We start from the raw sequence: 18,902 nt of genomic DNA, 5'->3' as shown, positions 1-18,902 counted from the left end.
TGTTCTTAATATGTTGGTTTATTAGTATTATTAACAGTATTAGTAAATAATTTCTGGAGTTTAGGTAGAATTTGCCTATTACTTCCCTGTGAATATTGAAGTAGCATTAGCAAGTTCTTAAACGTTTCTGAACTTGTTCTAGCCTTAACTAAAAAATGAAATTATAAATCCTCGTTTTGTGAAGTAGTTTTTAAATAGGTTTGTAGCAGCTCCGGTTAAGATGATTGCTTATGGGTACAAGTTTTTAAATGCATACTCCACAGATTCGGTCAGAATATCGATATTTAAAGGTCTACTTAGACCTGTCTTCTTTTCTAATCTGAGAGTCCCACGTTTGAATTTTAAGACAACGATAAGCATAGATCGTTCTTTCAACTTCGTGGATATTTGACTACAGAGTGTACCTTGCCAGGATCCAATAATGCTTTAGAATCAAATTAATGAAAGAAATAAAAAACTGAAGTCTAAGCAATTGGAATTTGAATTACTTTGAGAATATTTTATCAAAAGTAAAGGATTGTAATATATTTAAAGGTAAGTTTAAGAAAGTAGTGTCCACAGTTCTATAAAGATTTTTTTTTTTTACCGTGAAAAGAATAAAAAATAAAACTAGCGAATGTTTTACAGTTGTAATTTTAGTAGTGTATATAATTATGATTTATTTGTTTTGTTGATAGTTAATGATTCTTTTTTCCTCTTTGTTTAGGCACAGCCGGAGTTGCAGCAACGTTACTACATGATGGAGTTATGACACCTACAGATGGTAAGAAACTTCCGTTCTTTTCCTTTTAAAGTTAAATGTTAGCTAATAGTAAGTTCTCTGACCAATATAAATTCTTATAAATTTTAAACTTCTCTCGAATTTTCTTTTAATAGTTCCATTTTAGTCACTTTTAGAATGATTAAGTTATGGTAATGTTTGATTAAGTAGGAGCGTTGTGAACAGACAGAATTTAAATACGATAGAAAAAGCAGTACCTAAAGAGTTCTAGTGATATAAATAAATTTATTGATTTGTTTTGTAATCGGTAGGCTGCAGTTTGACTTCGTAATAATGGAACCATAACTTATTCAGATTAAATATAGGTATATGTAAATTATAAATTTATGAATGAAAACAATAAGAAGTTATGAACCATCATGTTCTAATAATCTCCTTAAAACTGTTTACATTCAACTTTTGTATCTGTATGGTGCTCTTATGTTCGGTTAAATGTGTGCAGTATAGGGTGTTAAAGAAAACTGCATAAAAAAAACTTCGGTTGCTATTTGTTGTTTGTCCAAATAATTTAGGTATCTATGCAGGCTTTTAGCGATATTGTTGATTTTATCTGACATAGCTCGCATAATTTTCATTTTTGTTGACCAGTTTCGTATCAAAGGTTGATTCATCAGTTTAGTGTAAATAATTTTACTTTCACTTAATATCTTCCTTTCATATACTACTCTTCTTGGATTCCTTCATTCGAGCTCTGTTTAATTTCACCCGATTCATTTAACAAAGTCAACGTTTGAAAATACTCTCCACATTAGGAGCTTTAACTCAGTTAATCTTGAAGTTCGTAAAAAAAAAGTGACTCAGAGCGCCACAGATATCTGTAGCGACGCCAACTGGTCAGACCTCATCAAAACAAGCAATTTCAAAACTGAGCGGAATGTAATATTTCTATTAAAAGTGTTGAAGGCAACCACACGTTGCAGAAATGGTTCATGATAATCTTATATCCATAGTACAAACTTAACAATTGTAGTCTTTGAGAACGATTATTTTACTTTGAACTCTTTTATTTGAAATCTTTTCTTAATCTATATTTTCTTAGTGCATTGGTACTTTGAATTCAGTTGCTCAAACTAATGATTCAAGTCGAGCATCCATTTGTTTATTGATTCTTTCCGAGTGTACACCTTTGTTTTAAAAATTGTACTTGATTAAAAAAAATTTTCCCTACATACATTTGAGATAAGCAAATAAATCTTGTGTATTATTCAGATCAATAATCCGATCTATTCGCTAAATCTTAGTTTTTGTGAGGTTCGGAATCATACAAACTGAACGATGCTTCTGTAGAAGTTATTAGTCTAGCTAGGCCATATAGATTTATCAGAAAATATGTACATTAAAATAACAGCAAATGCATTAGATGAATCCGATGTGTTTAAAATCAATGAAAGAGTTTAAAACTATGGTGCAAAACGTTTATAAAAATTCTATTATGTATTTTGTTGACAAATTTGACGATATTTACCAAGTTATATAAATAAAACCGTGATCTATGTTCTATGAAACTATATTATCTCAAGGAGTTGACTGGTCACCTTGTCCTTGACGCGGAATTAAGCTTCACTGATCCAAGACACGAGAGCAAATTCGAAAGCATAAACTATGCGTTTGTAAAACTAATGTCACTTTATAGTTAGTAGTTAGGAATTATATGAAGATATTGTTCCCGACATGGAATAACTGTTTTTTAACGCGATCAAATAAGAATGATTATTTTTATGAATTTTTATATCCGAATATTTTTTAAATTAATTTTTTTTTTCTCTCTCTGAAATGTGTATCGTTAGTTTAACTGGTCTCTCTCTATTGTGATGACTGTTCTCTAATTTTGTAACCATCAAACAAAATGAATCAATTATTTTAATGAACAATTTCCGAATTCACTAACTTCCGGAATTGCGAAAATGTAGTTTTCAGTACAAAAATATGGTGGTAACAGAATTAAAATATTATTATTAATAAGGGGAGTAGTAATAATAATGTATCCGGAAGGCCGATAAATCCCTGCAAAAATATATTTCTCATCGCAGAATTCAAAGGGCTTACAAGATAGAAGTGCAATAGATCGTCCAACTTAAATTACATAACTGGCATATATTTTTTGGGTTAAACATGTATTTTTTCTGTAGGACATAGTGTTGGATATTTTTAGATCACAGAATTAAAATATAAACCTAATAAAATATAATCAACCATTCCTAGAAAATATTCTTAAACGTTTATTAAAGTAAATTGATTTTTGCGCATTATCTTTCATCAAAATACACTTAATTTTTTTTTGCGTTATCTTTCAAAATTTCCATAATGGGCGGCTCTCTTGTGAAGTGGCCGCTTTAGGCGAAGATATATTTTTTTACTTGGAGAACTTGTAATAGTATGTGGTGATGATGGTTGGAAATTACCGTTTTCAAGCTATTTTTTTTTTTATCTTACGCATGTCGTTGTCATTCTTCGCAACAAGTTATTTGGCTACATGTATTTCTAACTCTGTTAAGTACCATAACTTCAAAGTTTTTGAAAAGTATGCATATATTTTAAAAGTAAAGCACACTTTTTAGAGTAGTGTAGAATTAATTAGGACTGTATATCGCATTAGTAGTTTTCCATTGATAATATTATTCTGATTAGAAATACAGGTTCTCTGTTTTGCCAAGTGTAGCTAAGTTACATTTAGTTTTGCATTTCGTTAAAAGAATTTCTATTTGGAACTTGCTGCACAGTTTCCATCAACTTACAGGTTTTTCTAGATGTTTGGCCGTTGTTATAATACATACCGCATTAGTTAGTTGGCTGGTGCCAAAAATAGCAAACTTTCTTTCATTTAAAAGAACGAAATTTGTTCGTTTTGACCGCAGCCAAAATTGCAGTTTGTATTGCTGTTATATACTTAATTCTTTGAGTTATTTTGCAAGTAATACAATCTTTATAAAATAATAAGAATTCTATAATTATTTTAGTAACTTACTGCAACATTACGATAAATGAATATATGAATCATAACATATGTAAGTCTGAAAATCATGAACATTAAGAGTACATAATGAAATATCCAAAATAAGAGTACCTTGCGCCCAAAAATTTAATGAAAATCTTACTCTCTATTTAAAAAGTAGCATCTATTATTTATTTTGACATAATTATGTTGCCAAGATGTTCAATATTTTGAAGTAGATAGTATAAATGTCCTTGAAAGTATTCAAATATGGCTTCTTCTCATTTCTTTTTATTATTTTTTTTATTTTTCTGGTAATTACCAAATGATATTGAGGACATTAAGAGTAAGGTTTCTTCGGTTGTTTTAATCATTTCTTTTATTTAAAAAAATTATTAATTTATTTTTTTTTTCATTAGTATAAACTAAAACAAATATGAAAGTCCTTGCGTAGTATTTATTTTTTGAAATATTATCAACGCGGTATTGTTTTTAAATATTTGTTCCAATTTGTTTAAAGTTATGTTAAAATTTTAACCTTTCACAATTGTCAAAATATTTATTTGTACCGTTATATTTGCTCTTTTTGTTCACTTGAATTTATTATTAATATTATTTTAGGTGTCACGTTATTATTTATAAATTTTAAAAGGGAATCATTTAAATTTTCATAGTTTATTTCTTTCTAATTTATATTCACATTATCTTTTCTTTTTTTTTTTTTTGCACCGTTAATTTCTAAATTTAATTCAATATTTGTTGACCCGATATGTTGATTTAGACAATTTTCTCGGGCAATTTAAAACAACATACAAATTTTATTGCTATGAAAATATGTTTATATCTATATGCAACATTACTGACTACTGCGCTTGTACTGAACACAAATTTATTGATCTCTCCTCTTTGCATTCTCTGGTTAACTCCAGACAACGTGATAGAAGTGAGCATTCTGTGTTTACCTCGTTTGCTGTACTATATATTAAACATTACCAAGGTCATGTTGTTTGACATCTTTTTGACATCAAAAGTAATAATTGTTTGTAATTATAATTATTTTATCTAAACAAAAAAATGATAAAAATTATTCATTCTTTATTCGAATTAAGACTTGCTGCATGCCTTTTGTAATAACCTTAAACAAGTTCAGATCTACTTGTAAAATTCCCAGATTTGTAACTTCTGTTGTCTTAAATTTGTAGATAATAATAATAATTCCCCTCGTTTAGTTTCTTTTGCAATTTTTCATATGTAATTGTTGATAATTATTATAAACTTTTCGGCAGACATCAGTCTCGAATTCCTCCCAGAACAGCCTTACTTCATTTTTATCTTCCCCAAATTCCTCCCAAACCCTATATTTCGGCGTGAAAATTTTAATTTCGAAAGTAATAGTAATAGAAAATTATTAAATGAAATGTTCAACTAACCGAGAAATTCATCAGTAAGTGTGATAGTAGATTTAATTCAGCGCAGGTCAAAATTCTCTACAAAAACCTAATGAACTAACCTCAGAAAATGTATTAAAAATCGAATCCAGTCTGAATCCTTTTTGCGGCTTATAAATCTCGAAATTATTTAATGTTTCGAATGCAATCTTTGATTTATATCTTAAAACTTAATTGGGACGTTTCATAATTAATTTCAAGCATAGATCTTCTTCGTCAGTTCATTAGCAAACTATTCATAGATTTTTTACTTGAATACATATTGTTGAACGGCAGAAAGTACCCGTATATATCTTGTCGAACACTTATGGGTTGCCTTTTGGCAACGCCGATGTTCATTTAGTACACTGGCCAGAGCGCATGTGTACTCTTTGTAGTGACGTGTACAAATTTACTCTACTTAACGTAGGTGTCAATGTTAGTTATTAAAAGAAATACTCCCTCTTCTCCTTTTTGGGGTCGTTCCTATTAATTTTTGGAGAAGTTTGGTTATATTGAATTTTAAAGAATAACATAAGCGTACTCAGCCACCTCATTATGTCATCATGCTTTTGTTGGAGTCGGTAATCTTTACTTGTCAAGAATAAAGTGTCTGAGAGATGATAGAGGTTAAGCAAAACATTAAATGCTTTTTGAAGAAATTTAACATGTAGTTGTGGTTCGTAGTTTTTCCAAAGAACGATTCCTGAATCCACGTTTCTCACCGAGCAAATATATTTGAGTCTTGCTACAAAGGGTTTGAGTGCTTGCTATTAGTTGGCGTTTAAACCAATCTCAAGTTAAACCATTTGGTTCAGACATGTAGAAAAGCCACTGGCATGAAATTCATCGAGAAAAAATGGGGCTATGTTCAGAATGTTAGCTGACACCATTTACAGCAAATCTACCAAAGAACATCGTTGTAAGTTAATAAATCTTAAATTTTAGGCAGACACTGTAAAAATATTTGTTTGTTTAAATTTTAAAATAGATAAATTACATTATATGGTATACGTTAACGATGTAATTATGTAAAGGAATTCCGAAACAAAAGCCCTCTGTTTAGAGAAAGTAACTTTTAAGATAAAGCAATATGTACGTAATAGGCTAAGCTGTATGACAAAGAAGAAGAACAGCAAATCTAATTTGTCTGCAACATTACAAGTGAAAGAAAATGTAGTACATAAATAATATAATACAAAAAAGGTAAAGATGTTCTCTTGAAAGTTTTCTTTAGTTATGAGCTGAACTGGTCTTGCTTTAGATTGTAACTGAGAGAAGAATCAAGGATGGTGTTAGAGGATCTCACATTCCGCTTGAAACACCTCTATCAAGCTACATGTGGCGTAGATTCGCCATGTTGCCAAAACGGGGCGTTGGCCAATGATAGCGAAGGCGGTTTCAAAGGAGAGCGTCCCATTTGCCTTTATTTTATTTTTCTTTCTTTTATTCTTGATTCTTGGACCAACATATTCTGATATATTCATCTGTGGAAGTAAAAATATTCTAAACTTTCTTTGAAATCATAAAGGTAGGAAATATAGTGTTGGGAAATGTTATCGCAAAGTTTATAATCAAACATAAGTATAAAGCCATCAAAATAGTATTTTTGCAAATCAAAGGTTTTCAAGTCGTATCTGTTTTCACAACAGATTTCTGAATTGATTTTATTGGACTATGGAGATTTTGCTAGCTCTTCTTCGTTGAATTCATTCGTTTTAGCGTGCGTCTTTTTTTTTCTTCTAAATCCTGCCGTTTTTCTAATAATATTTCTCAACGTTATTATTCAACAGAAACGTTTTTAAAGTACAATTCTTTGAAGATGAATGAAAATCCGAAAGTCAAAACCGGAGAATATAAACGTATTATCTTAAGTTGGCGAATCTGATTTTTTCAATAAAACAATCGAACAAATGCCCAAGTTGTTTAGGAATTTGGGCGAATTACTCGAAGATTTATTTTGGTCAAAGAAATGTATGGTTTAAGAAGCATAATCTGAAATTCTGTCTAAAAATAATTGTATCAAAAATTATGCTCACAATTTTTGACTATTTAGTAAACCAATCAGTTCACATTATGTCATAATGATTGTTATTATGTCTATTATTGACATTTCATTTTTCTAATCATGTTTCTCTCTCTTCTTTCTTTTACAGTTGTTAAACAACGAATGCAAATGCATAATAGTCCTTATAAGTCAATTATTGATTGCATTCGTAAAGTATACAAATCGGAAGGCGTCGTTGCATTTTATAGATCTTATACAACACAATTGACAATGAATGTACCATTCCAAAGTATACACTTTGTTGTATATGAGACTGCGCAAAATTTATCTAATCCAACCAGAGACTATAATCCAAAAGCGCATGTGGTAAGTGGTGCAATGGCAGGTGGTGTTGCCGCAGCGGTCACTACACCATTAGATGTCTGTAAGACGTTGCTCAATACTCAATCAGAGGTTGGTAATTCTTTTTGTTTTTTGCTTTGATTTTATTTTGTATCATCTCGCGATTTTATAAATAAATTCTTATTTAGGTTGCATACTGCTAACGAGAAATGATTTTTTAAAAAAGGTTATAAATAAAAATGCCTGAATCATTAATAGGAGGAAGCCTGGAATACGAGGTGTGTTCAAAAAGTAACGGGAATTTTCGTTTTTTGAAAAAATTATTTATTTATTCATCTACATTAATATTGTCGCCTTCAAAGTAGTCCCCTTCGCATACAATACACTTGTGCCAGCGCTTTTTCCAATCCTCGAAACACTTCTGAAACTCGATCTTTGTGATAGCTTTCAGCTCTTTCAGCGATTCGCTTTTAATGTCATCTATGCTTGTAAAACGACGGCCTTTTAATGTTCTCTTTATGTTTGGAAATAGAAAAAAGTCACATGGAGCCATGTCTGGCGAATATGGAAGCTGGGGCATCGTTAAAGTTTTGTTTTTGGCCAAAAATTCACGAACAAGCAATGAAGTGTGAGCAGGTGCATTATCGTGGTGCAAAATCCATGAATTGTTTTGCCACAAATCCGGGCGTTTTATTCGGATTGCTTCACGCAAACGGCGTTGAACTTGTAGGTAGTACTCCTTATTGATTGTTTGACCTTGTGGCAAGAATTCATGATGCACTATGCCATTAAAATCGAAGAACACAGTGAGCATAACCTTCACATTCGACCGCACTTGTCGAGCCTTTTTCGGTCTTGGCGATCCAGAATGCCTCCACTGGAACGATTGAGCTTTAGTTTCGACATCATATCCGTAAACCCATGTTTTGTCACCTGTTATAACACGTTTCAGTAGATCCGCATCGTTGTCGACTTCATTGAGTGACTCTTGAGCAACTTCCATTCTCCGCTGTTTTTGTTCGAAATTCAACAATTTTGCTGCCACACGTTTCATACCCAAAACATCCGAAAAAATTTCATGGCATGAGCCAATTGATATGGCAACATCATCAGCGACTTCTCTGATTGTGATTCGGCGATCGTTCATAACCATTTCTTTCACTTTTTTCACGTTTTCATCGGTTGTTGATGTGCTTGGACGTCCAGGTCGTTCGTCATCTTCAACGTTTTCGCGGCCATCTTGGAAACGCTTATACCACTCGTAAATCCTTGTTTTACTCATAGCAGACTCACCATATGCCTTTATTAACATTTCACACACTTTATTTCATTTTTTACGCAAAATTTAATACAAATTCTTTGATCCATTTTTTTTAACAAACAAAAATCGCCAAGCTCGAAAAACACGTCTAACCTTAACGGCTGCCACTTAAGAAGTAAACAACGAATATTACTGAAAATTTTATCGTACTTCAGGGGCATGTGTACCAACATAATAAAAAAAAAAAATTTACAATCAGACTCTCCAAACCCGCGAAATTTAAAAATTCCCGTTACTTTTTGAACACACCTCGTAAATTAAATAATAAAAAAAATAAATGAAAAAATCGGGTGATGGGTTTGGCGTAGTGGTTATGTAAAGCGTGGATTTGTTAGTGGGAGATCACAAGTTCGAATCCCGCGTGTAGTTATTTTTTATTTGTTAGAAAAAGATGTGCTTTCATCGACAACTGTTGGACTTCCAGCTCCGTTTGACAAATAGGCACTTTACTTTTTCATTTTCTTAGAAAAAAAATTTATAAAATTTGATAAAGCTACAAGTTACAACATTATTCTTCTAACTGATTGAAGATGCTCTAAGAAGCCCGAAACGTTTTAATTTTAAAAATATCTTGAAGTAAGTAAGTTATGTAAGTATTGAATGAATCAAAAGCAGGGACTTCAAGGCAGTGTTAAAACTGAGCTAGTACTGTGTTTGATATGAAGTTATTTTTTTTAACCTTGAAAGAATTATTGTAAGGAACGAAGCAGTTAGAGAAGATATCACCTGCAGGACTTCCTGTCCAAGAATAAGGTTGATGGTCCTTGAAAATCCTCTCGACGCACCATTTTTAAGCGAAAGTAACAAAATTTATTTATTTGTAAATAAAATTCGCTTAAATTATTGCGGTCTTCTGGATTTGCTCTTAAAGGAACCCGTGATGTATCCAGATAAGATATCAGTAAGGTTCTGTCATCCCAAAAGAGGTTGACGATGATGTAGTTATATCTCCTACTATGGAATAAGCTAGAATAACTGGAATAGCTATTAGTAAAGGACCAGTAGCTAAGGAGTGTCCAATTGAACACCCGCATTTAAATAGAAAAATGGTATTTTCAAAAAAATTATGAAACCTCCCTATCTAGGTCATTACAATTAATAATTAAGGATTACATTTGAGTTATAAATTTAATTTACTTAGAAAATAAGATATTTATGATCATACCACAATAAATATAAGAGATCACCTAAATTTGGAACAATCCCAACTTTAATAATAAGTTAAGGAAACCACACTCATCTAGTTCATATAAATTTTTAGCTTACAAAATTTCTTATCTCCTTATTGAAAAAAATGAATGTAATCGTTAAATGCATTAAAATTTATGTTCTTTCATGCAAACGTAACAGTTAAGGGCAGCTTGTCAGTGCTCAGATTCATATTTTCATTACCATTCGTAAACGAAAAATTATGTTCTATTTTGTTTTTTGTTTTTCCAGGGTAAAGTACATGTAGATGGACTTCTTAATGCCGTGAAAATGGTGTATAAAATGGGTGGACCATTAGGTTTTTTCAAAGGTCTTAGTGCTAGAGTAGTATATCAAATGCCATCAACAGCAATATGCTGGTCTACATATGAATTCATGAAATACATTTTAGGACATAGAAAAGAAGATTCAGTTCCAGACGTTAAAACGAGGTTAGTAAAATTTTGGTTTGGTTTTATTTGCTTAAAGCTTTAAAACATGAGGTATATACTTGGATTTTTTTTTTTTTTTGTTTTATTTAACACAAAATATGAGCTATATTTGTTTAATATTGGAAATATAACTTTATGCATGTTTGATGTGATATTATTAGGTTATAGATTATTTGGTAGGTGGTATTATTGTTTTGTCTTTTATCAATATTTGCTTTTAATTGATAAAAAAGTATTTATGGTAGTGAATCAAATGATATGGAACTTTTCCAACTATATTCCATCTTACGATGCCAACTTATGATTGAATAGATGTTAAAAGTTGCCAGCAATTGTAACAGAGTTTTTAATGTTGAAGCTCAGTTGTTTAAGAATTAAATATAAAATTTGATATGATATTTAAAAAGTGATTAAGTTGACCAAAAATTATTTATCCCTCCAGTGGCAAGCCTCGCATTTGTAACACCAACCACTGGTATCACTTTTCCTATGACGGAATAGAATAGAATGTTTATTTGATATCCTAGAGATTGAATAAAAAATGCAAACAATAACAGAAAAACTTGAGCAAACCTGGCCTCCTCATTTTTTCTCCATACTTTTGGTTGAAGCAGTTTGGATGTTGATGAAGTCTGAGTCCTGCTTACACTTAACTAAAGTATGGAAAATAAGCAATGAAAATCGTCAACATTTAAAAATTTTATTTGTTTCAGTAGTTCATTGTAATACTTTGTAATATTTGTTTTGAAAAGATTTTACGAGACTAGTAATGGAGATTGTTGGATTAATTTTACTAAAGAGTGCATCGAAAAAATATTGGCATTTTTTTAAAGTCTTTCTCCTGGCCTGTAGAAGATGATCAGTTGGAATGGACAGAATGGATTCTCGAATCTATATAGATTCGAGAGTTAATGCTCCTTATTGTATATTATTTCATTTTTTACATATTCCATCAGAAGCTGAGTTGAGTTAAGTGTTAAAAGCTATAATTAAATTTTGAAGATCAAAACTAGACCAAATTTCAACCCCAATATTGAGTGAATGTTATTTCTTCCCACCTGTAAAGTAAATCCTGAGTTTGACGCTCAAGTGATTATTTTGGGACGTTGACTGAACCGCCTGTCACAATTTAGAGAAATACGTTACTCGAAAAAGGAAAAAAAAAGAGTAAAAACAAAAGTAGTGCTTTGATTTGATTAAACTCCAGGGAAACATTCTTACTGTTTTGATGTGTTTTACTCATTATACTTTTAAATGGATTTACCACTTTTATTCTCAAATACAAATCAGGGATCTGACTCTACCATAATGAGCACCTATCTGACTCGTTCTTCAAATCTATGGAGTAATTAAAGCGTTTAAACAATATTCTAATTCATTACAAACTAGTGGATGCACGCTAAGATAACCAGTTTGAAAGCTAATCACCATTTACTGGTAGTTGGATTTCTTATACTTTGGAACAGTAATGGAATCACTGATCTTATGAATCAACTTTTATTGTGTTTAGGATTATTTTATTTGCTCAGTATTACTTTATAGTTTTGTTTAAATTATTGGTTTTGGAATGCTGAATGTGACACTTATTAGTCAGGAAATAATATTCCAAATGCCTCTCTCATACCTTTTTTTATTTAATAGTCGAGATTATTTAAAAAAATCATCGATACTTTTATGTATAATTAAATGTGAGAAAGATATTACAAAATGGTTTTTAATAATTATTAAGTTTTATTAATTTAAGAGAATTTGAGAGTCATTTTTATTTATTGCTTTCTTTTTTATTGAATTTATGTCTATTTATATAGGAAGAAGTGAAAAAAAAAAAAAATCTACGAGGTTTACCACGCTGAGATATAATGTAACAAGGTGATAAGTGATAAATTTACTTCTTGCTTCCTGAACGCAGAAGGAGGCCAAAATGTTTATAAGCATTTCAATCGAAGCCTTACGCTTCAAAATTTTGTGAGTGGGTTTTTCATTTTCTTTATTTATTTATTTTTTTTTTTTTGTAAATTTAAGGCGCGTGAAGACATGTAAGTTCATTTGCGCCCGGAGCTTTCTCAGTGCACTGCCAGCCTGCGGGCAGTGTTCTCGCTACACGGTCCATCACTGGGCAGTAAACTGTAGAGACTCCTAGGAAGAGAAATTCTTTCCATTTTGTTTAGAATTATTGTAATTAATATTTATTAGTGTACATATCTTTCTCACGTTAATTGTTTTTAAATTAAATTTTAATTTGACTGTATATCATTAATTTAGGCTCAAATTCTCTGCAGAATGACATAAAAGAATGGTATTTTTCATATATTGATAACAAAATCTATTTTTCACGTATAAACGTTAAGTGTGCAACCTTTTCTAAGATGACGTTGCAAATTAAGACAGCTGATCTTGTACTCCTTGTTGTAATCTGTAACGTAATCTGTAGTTATGTGCAGCTGATTCCATGCCCGATACAATAAACAGTCGATGTCACATTGTGAAACTGGATGCGTGGAGTAATGGCGAAAGTTCTAGTTCTTCTTCGAGTTCTTCTGGTGCTTGTGGCATTTTAGCAACTGAGTTCTAAGGCTAATAAAGAATTAGGAATGCAAAAATGACTATGTACTTCTGTGATTCTTTATATTTATAGATTCGGCGAAAACTAACCACAAAAATTTGATAAACCATGTGTTGTGGTGTTAGGGAGGAATACCTACTTATAAAGATAATTTATGGAAAAGGAATTAATATTATTGAATACAATTTTCTAATTCTTCGAGATTCATTTCTTAATTTTCAATACGAATCTGTGATATAAAGAAATTGTATATTAATCGTGTTTTAATTTCTAATCAGTTAGCTACTTCATTTAATTTGTACATGAATAATATATTTCACTTGAAATCTAATCAAACTAATACTTTTCATTCATTATAAAACCTATTGAAGAGAGATAGGCCACAATATTTTAAAGTTTTCTTCCTATGGTGGTACCTTCTCAGAAATTGGCCCTCAGCAACGCCACACTTAATGTAATGTGAGAAATATTTTCTTTAATCAATTTTTTAAAATTTCACCATTCTTTTTATGAACTACACTCTTTATATTATCAAAGCTTATGTAGGAAAATGTATAAGAAGCATACACTGGTTTTCAAATAATTAGTCAGCTTTATGAAATAAAATGCTAAATTCTTTAAATATATTTATTTTCAGATTGGCTTTTATAATTTTTCTACATAATGTATTCCATAAATTATTGATTTTGGTATTCTAGTATTCTATATCTTTGTTTTCTGCTTTAGTAACCGTTAAGTAGCCTAGTGTCTAACTTTAGAACTATTAAATACGAACTTCTGTAGGGATTTGTCGCTTATCCCTCAAAAGGATTCAGATAGCTCACAAAATTCAGGAAGAATGGTATGCAAAGCATTTTTCTTGCCGTATCGTCCGTCATCTCTTTATTAGTCTACGCCAACATTTCAGCTACAAAAATATGTTTTATTTTTACTCTCGTCCCTAGCTGTTGCTGAGGACATTCGCAGACCAATAACAGATGAACCACAGCGCTTTAATGATGACCTGTTTTTTTCGGATAGTTTTATGATACTTTTGATTTTGATACTTTTAGAGGAGGTTAAACTGGACGCATCTTCATCTATTGCTTGAACATCCACTGGGAAATTTTATAAACTGGCACTGAGTGTCTGGTCATTGACCGAGGGACATATTAAGAGCCGTTCTCCTTTAAAAGAAGGTATATTAAAATAGTGTTATGACCGACTCATCACAGTTTTAAGTGAGCTGTACAAATATGTTCTACAACTGAGCCTGGAATGTGACTTTCACTTTTAATAATTCATTGTTGGTCTCAGCTGCATCATATTCCCTCCGTCATTTAACTCCAACTTGTCTCTTTTTACTCAACAAACAGCAGAGCAGTTATATAACTAAAAAAGTAACAACTTAATTTTAGTTGAAAAATTTTAAATAATTTTGAGTAACATTTATTATAAAGCATTAGCTTAAATGCCTGCGAAAAAGGCTGTTAAATTGGCAAATATTTATTCAAGAAATCCATAACATATAAACTTTATCTGTTTATGTATTATATTTACTAAATTTCTTCAAAGGATGAACTATTTTTACTTAAAAAAAGACTGCTTATGGCTATCTAACAACTGCTTATAATTTGATTGGATTAATTTGAGCATCTAAATAATTCAATTTATTACTTTTTTAAAAAAGATTTATTAATTGTTTTACTTTATTTTTAGGGATCTACCAACACTTCCTCAGGCACGTTACGGAGTTCCCGTGGTCGCTTTTACATCATCCGAACCAACATTACTTGATGTGACACGTAGTTAGAGTCTTCAAAATAGTGTTCACTTATGTTGCCTTCGAATTCCCCTCCACCCAAAAAGTAACATCAACCCTTCTCTACTCCCTCATATTCAATTCCCAGTTCTACAGTATTTATTATTATTTTTTAATTCATCAACAATTACACAGTAAAGTGTTACGTATTTTTTTTTTTCAATCTGTAAAGTAATCACGTGTCATTTTTTACATTACACAATTCGTATTTTTTTTTAAAAAATGGTCAACAATAAAAAGAAAACTGAAAATTTAATTTTATTATTTTTAAAAAAGTAAAATATTGTTTTTTGTTTGTTGAAGAGAAAAATTGAGAAACAAAAACAAACAGAAATAAGAATGTTCTAATGTTAGAGTTAAATTTAGTAAAAATCCAGTGTTTCTTTCCCTTACCTTGTAAATAACTAATCTATAGCACTCAGTTTTTGAAATGGGTTTTTTTCAGTATTTAATTGGAAAAAAAAAGTAACAGTGAAAATTAATAATTAAAGCATCACACGCTTTAAAAAGCGGTATATTGTGTAAAAATGTATAAACTCTTTAATTACCAGTGAAAATTGTAAAGAGAAAAGAAAGAGAAATTACATTTTTACTTTTCTTTGTTGAAAAAATTTTGTAAAGCATTTATTTTTTTAAACTAATTGAGAATTATAATATTTTAATTTGTAAAAAAAGTGAAGAATCAGAAAATTGGCAAAATGTTGAATTTTTTATTACTATTTATTATGTATCAGTATTTGTGAAAACAAGAGTGGACATTTAAAAGGAGTTTTGCTTTCTTCTTAAGTTCATAGTTTAGTTGTGTTATGTTCGTCTGAGAAGATGGATTAAGCCCTACGCTTTATTTGCAGCCCAAGAATAGGTCTAGTTTCCAATCTTGGTTTTATTGACTTCACTGGAGGTATGTTTGCTCTGTCACTAAGTTCCCAACAGCAAATCTATCTTGGTTTTGAATCTAGCTAATTTTCAGCAATAGCTTTATCTACGCAATCATCCTTTTCTGCCTAAACCTATTCCGAGTTAAGGACGATAGAGATTATTGCACTGCTTGACCATCCGAGAAGATACAAATCTTTTTTAAAGTTGATTTCCATAATTGCTCATCCGAAAAACAAAAAAAAGGCATAATACGTCTACCACAAAGACAGTTTCCGTACTTCGCTGGATTTAGCAAACATTTCAGCCAAATTGGGAAGCTAAGGGGAAACTAAAAAGTAAAGCAAACAAGGACTGAAAAATATTTGTTTACAGTGCTTTCATTTCCCAGGCTTCGGAAGTCGTTTGTGTTTAGACCTACTTGATGTTTTGGGCAAAATTTAATAGGAATTAGCTGTTCTCAAACGATAGAGGTGGTGCAAGTTTTGATGAAATCGATTTGCGATGTAGAAAAAAAGGTAGGATTTCTATTTTATTTTGGCCAATGAAAGCATATTCCTTTTTTTAAATTGATCTCTGCCCATTTTGAATTTCTGTTTCCTTTGTTCTGGGATTGACCCAGAGTTTCTTACGCGGAAAATAAATTATCGTGATAGGGATGGATTAGTAAATGCCCCATTAGCACATAACTGTTCGCTGGTTTCAGTTCAGCTGGCTGCACAATTATTTCTCTTACTGTTCAATATCCAGGGATCCTTTCAGAAAGGCCTCGGGTGCCAATGGGAATTAACGCTTCCAAAATTTAATTATATATAAACAAAAAAAATAATAATCTTGCATTAATTTTGGCTTCATTTAATAGGAAATCTTAAATTACTAAGTTATACCGTGCAATTTTGTTGCACTTGACAACCTGAATTTTTAAGTGTCTAGTTAACACAGTTGCTAAACATTTGATTTTTTTAAGTGTGTTTAAAAATTATTTATTATTTTAAACTAGCGATTCATTGTAAACCTATATCGGTAGAGTTCTCGTTTTGGTTCTTTGTTGTTGACAGTTACTCATGAAAGACTTATCTTTTAAAATGTCCACTTTCTGATTACTATTTCTAAAATTTTATCATTTCTTTTGTGGGAAATCGCAACTTTTTTTTAATTTGGGTGCTACGTGCAACTTTGACAGCTGTATTGTAAATGTTTATTGAATAAAGCTGCATTAACGTTAAAAAAAAATTCTTCCTTTGAGGTTATACTCTCCGTACGATTTTTATTTACATTCATCCGTATTTTTTTTTTTTTTTTTAAGCACTTCGATATTGTAGATAAAATTAGTCAAGAACCCAGAAGTTTAAAGAATGGAACTTAATCGTTATTTAGTGTGTTAATTATTCTTATGATTTTTGTTTTATTTTGGCAACTTTCATTCATCTGAATGTAAATTTTAAGTTACCACCTAATTTGTGGAAGTTGCACATTTTGATTAGAAAAAAAAAAAAAAAAACACTTTTTTGAAAAAAAAAATTGCTTCAAACTGTAGTGTTTCTTTGTGGAACACTTAGATTCTTTAAAAGAAAAGATCAGTAAAAAAGTAATAGAATTTATCGTATTTGTTTAAGATTACTGTAATATAACTTAAGTTCCGAAGTATTCCTTATTTTAATAATTAAATATATTAATTTTTTGCGAAACGTTACGAAATCTCATTTTTATGAAAAATTTCAGTCACTCAGGAATATATATTTTCTTTTATTTCAATTTTTCATTGTTTTTTTTATAGTATCCAATTTATTTTTTAAAAAAAAAAACAAAAAAAAACGACTACAAATCTGAAAACTACATGAAAAAAACAATACAATTAATAAAATTTTTGTCTGTGATAAATAATTATTGTTAATTTATTTTTTTAGAAAAAAAACTTAAAAATAAATGATGTTCACTTTAAGATGAAGTAATGTCATTTTTAAGCGTGGAAATTTGCCGGTTATTAGACCCCATATTTTTTACCGTTTAAAAATGGCTTAAGTTATAGTACTGGAGATATAAATTAAAATAAATATTTATGTTCTTAGGCAGCCATTCAAATAATATAGTGCTTTATAAATAAAAAAATGATAATAGAATTAGGGGTCATTTCTTTTCTATTGTTTTTCACTTCATTTCAACTTTGTACAGATTATATTGTACAGTTTTGTTTCCTTTTTTTGTTTTTTGTTAAAGAGAAATGACTCCTTTTCTGGATAGAAAAAGCATTTGAATACTGCCCAAGAACAATAGGTATTAGGTACTAATCTAAAAGTGCAGTGCACCTCCATACATTTCTTTTTGTTTTAGAGTTCTATTAGATTTATCTAAAAAGAAAAAATAAAATATATATAAATAAATAATAATAATAATAAGATTGTTAACCAATTAAAAAAAGTGTTGAATTAAAAAATGCTTTGTGAACATTCAATTTTTGTTTCTTTTTTTCTACCTTTTAGTAAGTTGGAAAGGATTTAGCCTTTAACTATCTGAAGCCCTCAAGAAAATCAAAAAGAAACCCGCAGTGTTTCAATGTGTGAGAATTTGTATAATTATGACGTAGAGTTTGCATAAGATTACAGAGGACGCTGAAATTACGAGAGGTGTTGGTGTTACTTTAGATGATGATGTACCTTTTATGCATTAAATATAAAGTAAAAGAGGCAATTTTGTAGAAAATATACAAAAAGGAAAGTGGTGAAAGTGCCACCCACATAAGAATAGAAGAAAAATAAAACGAAATTGTAGTTTAAATAAATCTTGTGAAAGAAAATTCATGAATGTAGCAAAATAGACTTGTGAGTTATTGCGTCTATTGTTGGCGCAGAAAACGAAAATCGTGTGCGCTATGGAAGATAATATTTTTTGCCAAATACTTCGTAAAAAGTGCAAGCTTGTGGAAAACTGGGATCATGAAAAAGTCGTGTGAGTATTATTTAGATTTAATTGTTTCGCGAGATAATATTCAATAAAAAGGTGAAAGTTTATAGAAAATATATTCTGAGATGTCTTTCAGTCTCACATGAGATTATATTAAATAAATAACAATGATAAAATATAAATTAATATAATAATTAAAAAAAAGATAAATTTAGTATTGTCTTAGTTTGAATAAAACTTGTAGAAATGCTCGCTCGGTCGGTGCAGGCACACTGTGACAAAAAACATGTGATTCGTGATCGTCCGCCAA

General features: G+C 30.4%; 1 protein-coding gene across 4 annotated transcripts in view; it reads left to right on the top strand.

Moving 5' to 3' along the window:
- Positions 1 to 18,143, top strand: part of mfrn (mitochondrial iron transporter mitoferrin) — a 36,799-nt gene extending 18,656 nt beyond the window's left edge. For 3 of the 4 annotated variants that reach the window (XM_074114078.1, XM_074114081.1, XM_074114080.1), the window contains exons 3-6: positions 707 to 763; positions 7,297 to 7,601; positions 10,252 to 10,451; positions 14,713 to 18,143. In XM_074114078.1, coding sequence (XP_073970179.1) covers positions 707 to 763; positions 7,297 to 7,601; positions 10,252 to 10,451; positions 14,713 to 14,806 — 656 coding nt within the window. In that variant the 3' untranslated portion in view covers positions 14,807 to 18,143. Of the gene's footprint in view, positions 1 to 706; positions 764 to 7,296; positions 7,602 to 10,251; positions 10,452 to 12,259; positions 12,320 to 14,712 lie in introns of those variants that run through there. The other variant, XM_074114079.1, reaches the window with a different exon arrangement.
- The last annotated feature ends 759 nt before the right edge of the window (positions 18,144 to 18,902 follow it).

This window comes from Rhodnius prolixus, unplaced genomic scaffold (assembly GCF_049639745.1).
Source record: "Rhodnius prolixus isolate KJV_2025 unplaced genomic scaffold, Rpr scaffold_7, whole genome shotgun sequence".
In the NCBI taxonomy this organism is placed as follows: domain Eukaryota; kingdom Metazoa; phylum Arthropoda; class Insecta; order Hemiptera; family Reduviidae; genus Rhodnius; species Rhodnius prolixus.
The sequence above is the reverse complement of the archived record's forward strand: the minus strand, read 5'-3'. Positions and strand labels throughout refer to the sequence as shown.